Raw genomic sequence first — 13973 nt, 5'->3', positions numbered from 1 at the left:
TCATTTGTATTCATCATCCATATGCCAAAGCCTGAAACATAGATGTCACCCTGAAATTCTGTGCTTAACTCATATATCAAATCAGTCATAAAGTCCTGCTTATTTTGTGTCCGGTTTATCACATGCATCCCACTCCTAGAGTTGTTGGTTTAAGCCCTCCTTTCACCTGGATGACTGCAGTAGCATTCTAACTGGTGTCTTTGTTTCTGGTCTTGTTTTCTTCAAGTCAGTCTTCATTCTGTATTCAGATGATGTAAAAATTAACTTACCTGTGCCATTCCTCAGCATAAAACCTGTCAATGGCCCCCCATCAACACTGAAATAAAATCTGAGATCTTATGGTAGGCACTCTGAAAAATATTTTCTTAAAAAGTTAAATATACACTTACCATAAGACTCAGCATTTTTATTTCTAGGTTTCTGTCCAAAAGATATGAAAGCATATGCTCATACAAACATGTATGCAAATATTTATAGCAGTGTTATTCATAATACCCCCAAACTGGAAGCAATCTAAATGTTCACAAGCAAAATGTGGTATATCCATACAGTGAAATACTATTCAGACATGAATAGTATGCTAACTATTTCTACAAAACACTTTCACAATAATACCTAGATTGGTATTTGGTTGAATAACTGGATATTGTAGCCTTGCAAAATTGGCAAATAAAAATAATCATCACAGAAATAGGCATCAAAGTTTTAGTCGTAAGTTATCTTAGAATTTTCCAGGTTATTTAGCCCCACCTTGTTCTGACCCCGTTGGGGATGAGGAAGTGGGTTCCAAGGTAGTTTGTAGTTTCAGTTCAAAAGACTAATCAGTAGAAGAGGGCTTGCCAGGAACTTTCTCTTTACAAATGAAAGCCCTTGTTGACTGCTTCTTGATTTATTAACTGAATCATCAAGGATTAGGTTCTATACCACTTATTAACCAGCTCTTAAATCCCAAATTAATTACTTGCCTTACTAGCACCCTTTCTCTCTGAGATTTTTTTTTTTTACTCAAAGGAATTTATGACTAGCTATAAACATAATTTTAAAAACTACATGACATAATTGTGGCCTCAAGTCTTGAAGTCTATTATTAGCAGATATTATCTTTTTATATTTTGTTTAATGTCATTGGATTACTGCAGTGGACTGTGACAATGTATAAAATTTTTCTCATTTCCGAGGATGGGAAACTTGATGGAAATATCCTCTTCCTCTAATGAACTGCCCTCTTAAATTAACACTTATCTGATAAGGAACTGAACTATTTCAGGAAGTTAAAAAATAGAGAAATGCTCGTTATATTTTATTCTGCACATTGTACATGCTTTTGGAACTTTTCTATAAGATAAAAATAGGACCACTTGCAAATGAAACTCTAGATAATAGCTGTAAATTGTCTTTCCAACAAAGAACTGAAAGCTCTGCGGGATATCTCTATAATAAATTTTATCAACTCCCTTTGATCGGTATATGCAAGTAATTATCCCCATAGTCTATAGGAAATTATCACTTTGGGGGAAATAGGGCTTAGGAAGTTATTACTTTTAACCCCAGTGAGCCACACTAGAAACAATTGGAGCATCATACAAATCAATTTCTGCATTTTCTCTAAAGTATTTGACAAGGAACAAGATAGGCTAGAAGCTGGGGAAAAGCCAAGTACTCAACTTGCCCAAATTCATTTTGAAGTTTTCAGCTCCAGATATTCAAAGAAAACCAGTCTTCGTCCTGTTGAGATCTCGGGGGTGGGGATGGGGGGAAATCACTGGTTTTTATATTCTATGAGAGGAACCTTTCCATTTTATTCAATATACAAATTCTACTGGATAGGGAGAAATAGAATTATCTCAATTTAGATAGACAAAAATGCCTTTACTCATTTTACAAGAAAAACTTTAGAATCTGGATCAGAAAAATAAATAAGTATTTTTTGAAATCCATTTTTGAAACATCATGGCATTTAAGCATTCCAATTGAATGACAGCTGAGAAAAACTGGTGTGAGACTTGTATCCCATGAAGTAAATCCATCCTGTCTCATTCATGGGAATACCACCATCTGGCAAAACAAGATCTACAGTATTTAGCCAAGTACTGAGATGCTGCTGCTGTGGTTTTTGACTGTACCCCTCTAAATATTTGATACGTCATAAAGTGCTGTAAAGTAATTTTTACATTTTTTAATACTTTGCTAATGAATAAGAAAGAACTTTCCTGAAGGTCAGAGGATGGTCGTCTTCTATTGTCAGAAATGATGCCTTTATATAAGCATTGAGTGAACAATGCAGTGTTCTACAGGGGTAGTTATTATAACTTATTTCTAAAGAGCTTGTATATTAAGTAATGTTCTTTAATAATGCATTTAAATTACACTTAGGTTTTGGGTGGAGGCTACGTGTAAGAAACTAAAAGTTCTACCTTTTATGTCAGTAAGACTGCTTTTTAAGGCATGCAAATCTGTTATATTAATGATTTTTTGATAATTTACAAAATGCTCTTTTTTATTGTTAAATCATAGCTGTGTACATTAGTGCAATCAAGGGGTACAATGTGCTGGTTTCATATACAATCTGAAATATTCTAATCAAACTGTTCAATGTAGCCTTTATGGCATTTTCTTAGTTACTGTATGTAGACATTTGTATTCTGCATTTAGTAAGTTTCGCCTGTACCCATTCTAAGATGCACTGTAGATGTGGCCCCACCCATTACTCTCCCTCCACCATGACCTCCCCCCTCCCTTCCCCTTCCTTGGCCCTTTCCCCATAGTCTTGTGCTATAGTTGGGTTATAGCCTTCATGTGAAAGCTATAATTTAGCTCCATAGTAGAGCTGAGTACATTGGATACTTTTTCTTCCATTCCTGAGATACTTTGCTAAGAAGAATATGTTCCAGCTCCATCCATGTAAACATAAAAGAGGTAAAGTCTCCATCTTTCTTTAAGGCTGCATAATATTCCATGGTATACATGTACCACAATTTGCTAGTCCATTCGTGGGTCGATGGGCACTTGGGCTTCTTCCATGACTTAGCAATTATGAATTGGGCTGCAATAAACATTCTGGTACAGATGTCTTTGTTATATTGCGATTTTTGGTCTTCCTTCCTATAAAGGAATTATAGGATTGAATGGCAGGTCTATTTTTAGGTCTCTAAGTATTCTCCAAACATCCTTCCAGAAGGAACGTATTAGTGTGCATTCCCACCAGCAGTGTAGAAGTGTGCCCTTTTACACATCCACGCCAACATCTCTGGTTTTGGGATTTTGTTATGTGGGCTACTCTTACTGGGGTTAGGTGATATCTCAAAGTAGTTTTGATTTGCATTTCTCTGATGATTAAGGATGATGAGCTTTTTTTCATGTGTTTGTAGATTGTGCGTCTGTCTTCTTTGGAGAAGTTTCTCTTCAAGTCCCTTGCCCACCCTGAGATGGGGTCATGTGTTCTTTTCTTGCTAATACGTTTGAGTTCTCTGTGGATTCTGGTTATTAGACCTTTATCGGAGGTTTAACCTGCAAATATTTTCTCCCATTCTGGGGGTTGTCTGCTTGCTTTACTTACTATGTCCTTGGCTATGCAGAAGCTTTTTAGTTTGATTAGGTCTCAGTAGTGTATTTTTGGTACTGCTTCAATTGCTTGGGGGGGAGTCCTCATAAAATATTCACCCAGGCCGATTCCTTCAAGAGTTTTCCCTGCACTTTCTTCAAGTACTTTTATAGTTTCATGTCTTAAGTTTAAATCTTTTATCCAGTGAGAGTGTATCTTAGTTAATGGTGAAAGGTGTGGGTCCAGTTTCAATCTTCTACAGGTTGCCAGCCAGTTCACCCAGCACCATTTGTTAAATAGGGAATCTTTTCCCCACTGAATGTTTTTAATTGGCTTGTCAAAGAGCAAATAATGGTAAGTAGCTGGATTCATCTCTTGGTTATCTATTCTGTTCCAGACATCTACTTCTCTGTTTTTCTGCCAGGACCATGCTGTTTTGATCACTATTGATTTATAGTATAGTCTCAGGTCTGGTAGCGTGATTCCTCCTGCTTTGTTTTTATTTCTGAGTAATGTCTTGGCTATTCGAGGTTTTTTCTGATTCCGTATAAAACGAAGTATTGTTTTTTCAAGATCTTTAAAATATGACAATGGAGCTTTAATAGGAATTGCATTAAAATTATATATTGCTTTGGGTAGTATGGACATTTTAACAATGTTGATTCTTCCCAGCCATGAACATGGTATGTTTTTCCATCTGTTAACATCTTCAGCTATTTCTTTTCTTAAAGTTTCATAGTTCTCTTTGTAGAGATCTTTCACATCCTTCTGTAGTCTTTATATATACTAACAATAACCAAGCTGAAAAAACAGTCAAGGAATCTATTCCTTTCACAGTAGTGCCAAAGAAGATGAAATATTTGGGAGTATATTTACAAAATGCTCTTACACATATTTTCTAACTTCTCAAAAAATCCATTGTTAGATATTGGTTTTCATTTCCCAGGTAAGGGAATTGAGGCAGTAAGAAGTTACACATTGTCTCGTTCCTGCAACTATTACATTACATTGTCAGGAGTGGAATCCATGTTTCTTGACTCTAAATACAATTTTTGAGAAATCTTGCTTCAAGTGGTTCTCATTTACTGAATTGTCAGTGAGATTTTTGTGCATATAACTAAATTATTTTGGGACCTGATTGAATTAAAAAGCTTCTGCACAGCTAAGGACACAATCAACAAAGGAAAGAGACAACCTACAGAATGGGAGAAGATAGTTCCATGCTACACATCCAACAAAGGACTAATGCCAGCCTTTACAAAAACTCAAGCAAGTCAACAAGAAAAGATCAAACAAACTATTAAAAAGTGGACAAGGGATAGAACAGAAACTTTTCTTATGATGATAGAGTAATGGCCAATAAATGCATAGAAAAATGCTCATTGTCTTTAACTGTCAGAGAAATGCAAACCAAAACCACATTGAAAATAGCCCACATCATAAGGTCCAAAAGCAATGGATGCTGGTGTGGATATGGAGAGAAAGGAATACGCATACACTGTTGATGGGACTGCAAAGTAGTACAATCTCTATGGAGATTTCTCAGATAACAAAAATAGACTTGCCATTTGATCCTGCAGTCCCATTTAGGTATTTACCCAAAATAAAAAAAAGACATTTTATCACAAAGACACTTGTACTTGAAAGTTTATAGCAGTGCAATTCACAGTTGCAAAACTGTGGAAACAACCTAAGTGTTCTTCAATACAGAAATAATAAATTGTGGTATATGTATAACATGGAATATTATTCAGCCTTAAAAAGGATGGCAAGATTGTATCTTTTGTAATGACCTAGGTGGAATTGGAAACCCTTTCCTAAGTGAAGTATCATCAGAATGGAAAAACAAACCCCACATGTACTCAATACTAAGTTAGAATTAGTCATTATCTACATACTCACATGAAAGAAAAAACTCAATGAAATTCAAGTAGAGAGGGGGAAGGTAGGGAAGAAAATGGATAAATTCCTACCCAGTGGGTACATTTCCTACTTGTTGGGTGAAGGACTTTAACCCTACAAAAGCAAACGATGTAACCTAATCATTTGTGCCCCTACTTTAATTTGAAATTAAAAAATAATTTTATGGATTGTTCCACAATACAGATTGAGTAGGATAATTTATGTATTCTCATTTCTGCTCTTATAACCTTAGGTATATAATTTACAGAATATCAATTAATTATATTTATTCTGAGTAAAGGTATAATGGCTTACTTAAAATTATTCATGCTGAGTTTTAGAAAAGCATTCTGGAAAAGTATCCTGCTTATTTTCTGTAATGTGTTTCAGCACGCACACGTAAACACATTTGCCTGCATATGTGTGTGTATTTATGTAGGGATGTGTGTATATATGCATATAAACTAAAATATGTTTGGATAGCACAAGGATTAATGGGAAGAATTTATGTCATTAATGCTAATTGCAATTGTATTAAAAGTAATATGACTGTAGAATGGTTATAGTAAAGATAGAATTTTACTTAGCAATGGCTATACATAAAATACATAATAGTAGCTTGTTGAATTTATTTTTTGCCTGTTGCTGATAGAGATAAGGATATTATACTTCAGAGGGGAAATTAAACTGTTACAAAGAAATTACAGAGTCAATGCTAACTTACAGCTAAGGGTCTTCCTTTAATTGATGTACAATTTTTGGTCTTAAAATAATTCATTGAAAAATAATTTTTCTGCTCTGCAAGCACTATGTTAATTACTGCAGTTTCAGACTTTTTCAAACAAAAGAGCAAATACTATATAATTTATGCCATTAGCGTGTTATGATTCAGATCAGCAAAGACCCTCAGCAATTTTTCCTGATCAAGTAGTTGCTTCTGGTATTCCAGTGATCTTCTGACTGCTGAATGTCATTGAGAGTGCAAAGGAAGTCTGATACCTTGTAGCTAGGATGGACAGTCACAGATGACAGAGGAGATAAAATCTAAATGGGCATTTTAGACAAATGTGGTAGGGTTTAAAGAATAGAAAAGAGAAAGAGGTTCAGGTACAAAGCAGAAAGAATAAACACAGAGTATCTGGTGGATGGTCAGGAAACCTGGCTTTGTATGAACAGTGAGAGATACAGCTAAAGAAAAACAGGAAAGATAAACAACTTTGCAGATGTGAGAGGTATGAATAAATTTGATCTTAAGCCTATTTAATTTCTCCGATGCTGCAGTTTTTAAGGAGACCTTTATAAAGGCAGTTGGAGATACAGTAGTTGGCCTTTAAGCATTTAGTAAATGAAATGCAATGCTGGGAAGACTCAGAGCAGCAGCTAGAGGATGGAATGCCTTCTGCCTCCGGGTGACAGCTAACTTGAGGATGAGTCATTGTTGGAGAGCACTGCAGCATCCTTTGTGTTGGGAACACTGGTCATTTATCTAAGCTGTCTCTTGCTGCTGGTCGTCTTTGACATTTTTCTTTTTTGGTATGTGGAAAAAAAATAGCAGGAGATAACCATAACTACAGTGCTTTTGATGAGGGCCATGTTTTATTCTGTACAGTTTGTCAAAATGATTTCCAGGATTTTTTATAAATGGAGGCATTTGTCAGGTACCTGTTTTTGGTGTGTGTCCATTTTGCAAATAAAATTAAATATCTTGTTGACAGGTCATGTGAGTGGTCTATCTATAATGACCCTCTTTGACAAAAAATGAAATCTCGTGATATAGTGAGTTCCCTGACATTAGAGATGGTCATGAGGAATGGACATGACAATTGTTTGGGAGTCATGTAGTTAACATTTCTTTATTGTGTTGGAGTTCAACCAGATTAGAGTTTACCAGCCCAAATTTGATGGCTAAACCGTATACTTCAAGAACAGGACACAAAATGGGCTGACCTAGGAGCTAAAACTGCCATCATTGAGCAAAGCGGGAAGGAGGGAGTCAGTGTGACAGAGTAAAAACTTGTTTGGGGGATAGGGAAATTTTTTTATTGATAACCTTTAATGCCCCTTCTATTCCTGATTTTCTATAATTTATAGTGAAAATGCAGGTTCAATTTATTGACAGTTGGAACTGCAGTGGACTAAACTGAATTCTATCTTTTCTTACCCCAAATTTATGGTTTGGTAAAAATCCCTTAAGAACAGATGCCAGAAGCTAGCCACCACACCATCACAGTTGGTATAGGTTTATGGAAAGATTGGGTGGCATTGATGTCAGAGCCTGTATCTGTGAAGACTGCCGAAAGAGATAATAGTCAGCATCATCCAGGGCACAACTTAAGTGAGAGGGCTGGTGTCAGGGATCAAGGAGTAAGGCAGCAGGTGCACTTCTGGCCATCTAAATCCAATGGCACTTAGGAGGCCGGATGTGATGGTAATCCTAGCACTTTGGGAGGCCAAGGTGGGGTTGGATCACTTGAGCTCAGGAGTTTGAGACCATCCTGAACAAGAGTGAGACTCCATTTGTGTTAAAATCAGAAAAGCTAATCAGGCACTATGGCAGATGCCCATAGTCCCAGCTGCTTTGGAGGCAAAGGCAAGAGGATTGCTTGAACCAGGATTTGAGGTTGCTCTGAGCTATGATGATGTCATAGCATTCTACCCAGGGCAACAGAGCAAGACTCTGCCTCCAAATAAATAGTTACAAATAAAAATGAAACAAAAATAAAATAAAATCCAGTGGAACTTCAGGCAGAGAAGGCCAGCACCATGGACAGCTCTTCAATGCTGTGGTGCAAAAGTAAAGCCCAGGGGTTGGCAGGAAAGAACTGTGTTCAGGTCCTAGTTCCACCACTTTCTAACTAAGGATGTCTACTATGGAAAAGTATTTTATTTAATGCAACCCTCAGTGTTTTCATCTGCAGCACAGTAACACTGTCTGTTCTATATAGTTCTCGGGGTACACATACTAAATTGCAAGTGAAAGCAGGTCTTAATGATGCAAATTAAAGCTGTTAATATGTTGTTATTAACCTTTCCCTTTGAATAATTGTCTTGTTTATACCCAAGGTTGTATTATGTTAATGAAAATTGCTAGCTTTCTCTCAAAGTTTGAAACAACAATTAAATAAACTGAGAGGAAAAACCAGGATACTGTAAGCAGGAGTTTACTTTATTGGTGAAAGAAGGAAAGGAGGATTTATTGTCTAGACACCATGTAGGTTCAGACACAGATGCCATTTAATTTTTATAACCACTCTGTATACCTAGCAAGGAGTAGAGAAATCATATTCCTCCTGTCACTGCTGATGTGTGATGACACATGACATGACACCCTGCATACAGGGTCAGACTCTCAGCTTTCCCAAGGGTGATCTCTTCTGAAGGTTTTCCTGCGGGCAGGAAGCAGGAGTAAAGGGCAGAGAGAAAATGAGGGTAAAGAGTGCAACTCAGGCCCTGAAAAGGGCATACCAGAGTGTCCACGGCCAGGTGATGGAGCCAGGTATCCAGGGGCCACATTGGAAGGAGGTGGAGGATCAAACTCACTGGGATGACCTGGGTTTTGCTGAGATTGCTGCAGGTTGGCCATTGGGGGAATCCTTAACCAGCTGCTACTGAAGGAAATTAGAAATCACGCTTTAATATCTGTGTATAATAACTTTAGGTACTACAATGGCAACTTAGAAAAAGCATTTGTCTTTACAGTTAGCATATTTTAAAGGTAATGGAAGTCTTGTATCATTGGCATTTATTATTTCTGTCTTTGATGAAACCAGAGTATCTTGCATGTAATCCCCTTAGCTATTTTTTGTTAGACTTAACTGAATCATTATTTCAGAAGGATTAATTTTTTATGAATATAAAGTTTACATGTTAATTGGCAAATATAAAATGTTTGGTGATGAGAAATGATTGAGTAGCAAAGAAATGCCTGTTACATCTTTCAATTATAGCTTGTCATGTGTACTTAAGGATGTAGACAACTTTTTGAAACAGGGAGCTTTGGAAGACTACTATTGACATTCTTTTATCCGAACGTGAGCTGGGATCTAACAGTTTAATAGATATTTGTGATTATCTGTTCAATAACTCATTGAGGAATAGGTTGAAGAAGTAGCAATTTTCTGCCTAGGTAGCATTTTAGATCCATTGACAGAGGGAAATAATTATTGTATGAGGCTATTGTCCCTTAGAACTCTCAAGAGGAAAATGTTAGTGATTAGATAGTTATATAACAATTTATATAATAGAAGGAACACTGGGGTTGAAATCAAAAGACACAAGTTTGAATTCTTGCTTCAATACCCTACCCACCAGGCACATGGCCTTTGGTAAGTGTTTGAACTTTCTGGGTCACAGTTTGATCCTGTGCAAATGGGAATCTCCACCTATGCCAGAGAAAGGTTAGGAAACTGCATTAAATGATGTGGGAAATAAACTTTTAATGCATCTTCTTTTTAAAAGAAATGATTAAAAGTAATTCTTCTGTGTGGTTATTTTCTACAGAAAGTGAGTGAGAAGGTTGGAGGAGCCGAAGGAACCAAACTAGATGATGACTTCAAAGAGATGGAGAGGGTAAGTCTTTACCACTTGGAGTTCTTCTTAACACAAGATTGTCCACCATAATAAGAGGACCAGAGAAAGGGAGAAGGGGACACTGTTCACCCCTGATCTCTGAGAATGTATTTTATTATTTAAAAAAAATACTATCTTTTTACTGCGTATTTTAGAGCAGAAAATGTAGACTATCCTGCCTTTCCTTCGTACCATCTTGAGAATAAAACATCAGTGAAAGCGAAATGTCATCTGCACTTTTCCTGGTGGATTTTATCATCACTTTTCCAAGTAAGGACACCACAGAGCTGGTGTTTGAATTAGGGAGAGGTGGAAGCAAAGAGAAGGTGGAGAATGATGTTCCAAATGTTTTCAGGAGAGCTGGAGTTACTCTCTGGCTTTAGAGGATTTCCTTGACTGGATGGTGTCAGCTAAGGCAGCTGGGCAGTTTTTGAGCCTTCCAGCTTTGCCCCAACTTGACTGAAGTCTACGTTGATTCCAGTTTCTCATCTCTGACTGTCTTAAATATCACCTGCTCTTTGAGAAAAGCTAATAGTCACTGATATTTATAGTTCCAGAAATAGTATTATTTTATCCTCATCTGTAGCATCCAAGTCTCCAGACACTGACAGATGCCAAGAATGACTTGGCTGTAACTTTTTCCCTCCCCATAATATGGGTATATATTGGAATTCCTCACCCCTCCTGATGAACAGCTCCTTGGGTCTGTTAATTTGCATTGGCCCCTGTCCATCTTTGGTGCCCCTTATTCTTTGATACTCCTCTGTCCACCATCCCCCATCCCCCAGAGAGCATTTATAGCCTGTCATGTGGCCAGAGTAGTGTCACTGATGACAGATTAGACAAGTACTTAGGAATTTGGAATTAAGTACTGGGAACCAGAATTTGGCTCTTGATTTTAACATCTGTCAGGATTAGATTAGGTAGCTCACAGTCTAAGGCAGACTGTTTCTTAAATAAGAGTAAGGAGAATGAAAAATTTAGAAAACTGAGTAGTTTATCACTGAGCAAGTACTTAGACCTATGGAGGCTTATTTGGCTATGAAATATATGCCAATCTTATAAACTAATTGAAATAAAAGAGGATCTTGCAAGGATTTTACTTTAGGCAACTACCAACAGAAATTCCTCTGAGTTAAAGTATCAAGTTTATTTTTCCTAATTCATAGAAAAGATTCTTAAGCATTTATTTCAAAATGTAGGCACTCCTGCAATAGAGTAAACATCTGATTGTTCAAAGAATATTTTCATAGTTCTGTATTGGGTTTATACCTAAATACATTGAGAGATTAAGATTTCACTGCAGTGCAGAAATTGTTTTAATCCACCTTACTCCACTTACTGTTTTGTCGCTGGCTCTATTGCAGATTTTGTGCTGTCTACCATGCTAAATTTACATTTGTGATATAAAATTTCTGTGGTAACTGAAAAGCACTGTGCTTTGGATTCAGACTCTGAAATCTTTTTTCAACTATTATATATTATTCAAAAAAAATATTTCAGCTCAATATTCCCAAGCCTACAGAAGAATCACCTTTCCATAGTTGATCAAGCATTTGGGTAGAGAGACCTTTGTTCAGTTATATTCTCAGAGGTGCAATTAGCCAACAAAGTAGGTAAATGAGAGGTTTGCGTCTAGCAGTACTAGGGAGAGAGAGAAGTGGGTTTTCCCAGAGGAGTTTGTCTAATCAGCTGCCCCAGAACTTGCCTGCTGGGATGCAGGAAAATCACCCTGCAGCCTCCCTGAAGAACTGATTGGGAGGCATCCTGCTGCTGGGTTGTCTCCAGGATCCCAGCCCACGATGATTGCTCTCTTACTCTTAAATGCCTTGCATGGAGGAATTAAGGAATTGTTTCTGTTTTTGTTTTAAATATTGTGTGTTGCTTGCAAGCTTTTTAAAATACAGGCTAAATTTCTTCCTATGGTGCAGACATGGAGTGGATTGGGGTTTTTTTGAATAGCTGCAGGGGTTTTTTGGTAAGAGGAATTCTGAAATTTGAGAGACTTCTGATTTCCTCTGGAATTTCCATAAATTGCTACAGTGATTTTGTGTGTGGGTGTGTGTGTGTGTGTGTGAGAGAGAGAGAGAGAGAGAGAGAGTAGTTATAGTCATTAGTTAACCTGGAAAATCTGTGAATGCCTTCATGTGGTATGAAGATTAGGACATTGTCCCTGCCTGCAAGGGGCTTGCAGTTTTGATGAACAAAAAATAGGCACATAAATGACGAGCTTACAGAACATGGTGCTTGGTTCCCATAGAAGACCTAGGAGAGGCACCTAACTCAGACCGGGTAGGTCAGTGGAAGCTTTCTAGGAGAGAGAGTGCCTGAGCTAAATCCCAAAACTTTCTCTTGTCCCTCCACATATGGGTAATGTAGAATTCCAAGCCAAGTGGTATAGTGTCTATTCGGAAGCCTGGGAAAAGTGCCCTTGGAAATCTTGTCTCTTGAAACCGGAAGGAATCCTATGGTCAGAAACACGGCTATAGCCCCTTTAATAAAAATGAAATTCTTTTTAAGGGGAAGCCTTGAGTTTTAAGAAGAGCAAGGTGCTGAGAAAGAACAGAAAGAATGCCATTCCATGTGAGTGTGTGAAAGTGAGGATTGTTGGTAAAGTGGGGCATGTAGAAAAGCCAATAGGAAGATGTCTTGGCCATTATCATCAGGCACTCAGTCACTGGGTGCAGAGAGGTTTGATCTTTCTAACAACTCCAAGTAGTACAGCTGGAATTAAAGAGTAGAAACTATGGGGTGATAGACTCTAGTTCAACATAAGAAAAAAATTTTGGCTGTCAAGAGCTGATTAAAAAAAGAAAAAGCAGGAATTATTGAATTTTGTATCACTGCTCATGTTCCAAGAAAGGCTGAACACAACTGATCCCAGCTGTGGTGTGAAGCATACTAGTCATCTCTTGTGAGTTTCGTGGTTAGTAGTTTGTTACTAATAATGTCACTTTTTAATGAGTCACCCTTATTGGATTCTGATGATCTCCTTCCAATGGAAGAGATAGGAGTCAAGTTCCAGGCAGCATGCTCAGAGTGACCATAGCTATGGGTGTGCCCATTGATGCTGGCCCTACCCACAGATGTCTCCCTCATGGTGTGGCAGGAGAGGAGGTGGGGAGCAGGATCACTCTTCTAAGACACCCACCCACAGGTGCACAGTCATAAGAAGATCCCTAAACAGGATGAACTTTAACAACATCTTTTTGCTTAGCCTGAAACTCAGTGACGACAAGCTTGTCCTAAGTTACATGTTTACAGTAAACTTCCAAGCTTCTAATCCATTAAAGGTAATGGCCCAGATTGGCAAAAAGATACAGTGGCGCAATCTTAGCCTAACGTTTTGTTTATTTTTGTTTTTTAGCACACTGTTTGCTAGTCAGGCTTCCTGAATATTCTTGCAAAGCAGGGCAGTTTGGGGACAGGTACATTAACTCTTCTCAGTCAATCAGGAGCTGTTCAAAACATCATTCTTAGACCAGCCTGTGTCTCACTGCCAGTCGGACTTTCCCAGGATGCTTTTGCATCATGTCTCTGTGATTGTTGATTTAGTTGTTCTTTTTTAGAGTTCTCAGTACTTAAAAGTAGGTGTGTGTTTGCTATTAATACTTACACTTTCTAAACTTTAGTGATAGAAAAATTGACACTTACTTTAGGTAACTACTGCGAGTTACCCCATGTCCGAGTAGGTGCTTAATTCACCTATTTGTCAATGATTGTTAAACGAACAGACTGTCATTTACAGTGTTTGATAACTTTCTTATACTCTACTGTGTACTCTGTAACAGCACCTCTATAACGTGTCATGAAACAATACCTTTCAGCATGAAACGATACCTTTCAGCCCTGTTGTTGCTCCTCAGAGAATGTCATGTTATTCACAAGTGCTTCTCCGGGGAAGAAAGGTAACATTCAGGTGCCTCTGGAGCAATAACCCCATCCCAGTCCAGTCAGTGCC

At 37.7% G+C, this 13973-nt stretch overlaps 1 protein-coding gene across 2 annotated transcripts in view; it reads left to right on the top strand.

Moving 5' to 3' along the window:
* The window catches only part of SH3GL2 (SH3 domain containing GRB2 like 2, endophilin A1), a 224436-nt gene that overhangs the window by 162118 nt on the left and 48345 nt on the right, over positions 1-13973 (top strand). For both annotated transcript variants that reach the window (XM_053572070.1, XM_053572071.1), the window contains exon 2: positions 9944-10012. In XM_053572070.1, the coding sequence (XP_053428045.1) occupies positions 9944-10012 (69 nt within the window). The remainder of the gene's footprint in view (positions 1-9943; positions 10013-13973) is intronic.

Source organism: Nycticebus coucang, chromosome 2 (genome assembly GCF_027406575.1).
Source record: "Nycticebus coucang isolate mNycCou1 chromosome 2, mNycCou1.pri, whole genome shotgun sequence".
Lineage (NCBI taxonomy): Eukaryota > Metazoa > Chordata > Mammalia > Primates > Lorisidae > Nycticebus > Nycticebus coucang.
This window is presented reverse-complemented; position numbering and strand designations above follow the sequence as displayed.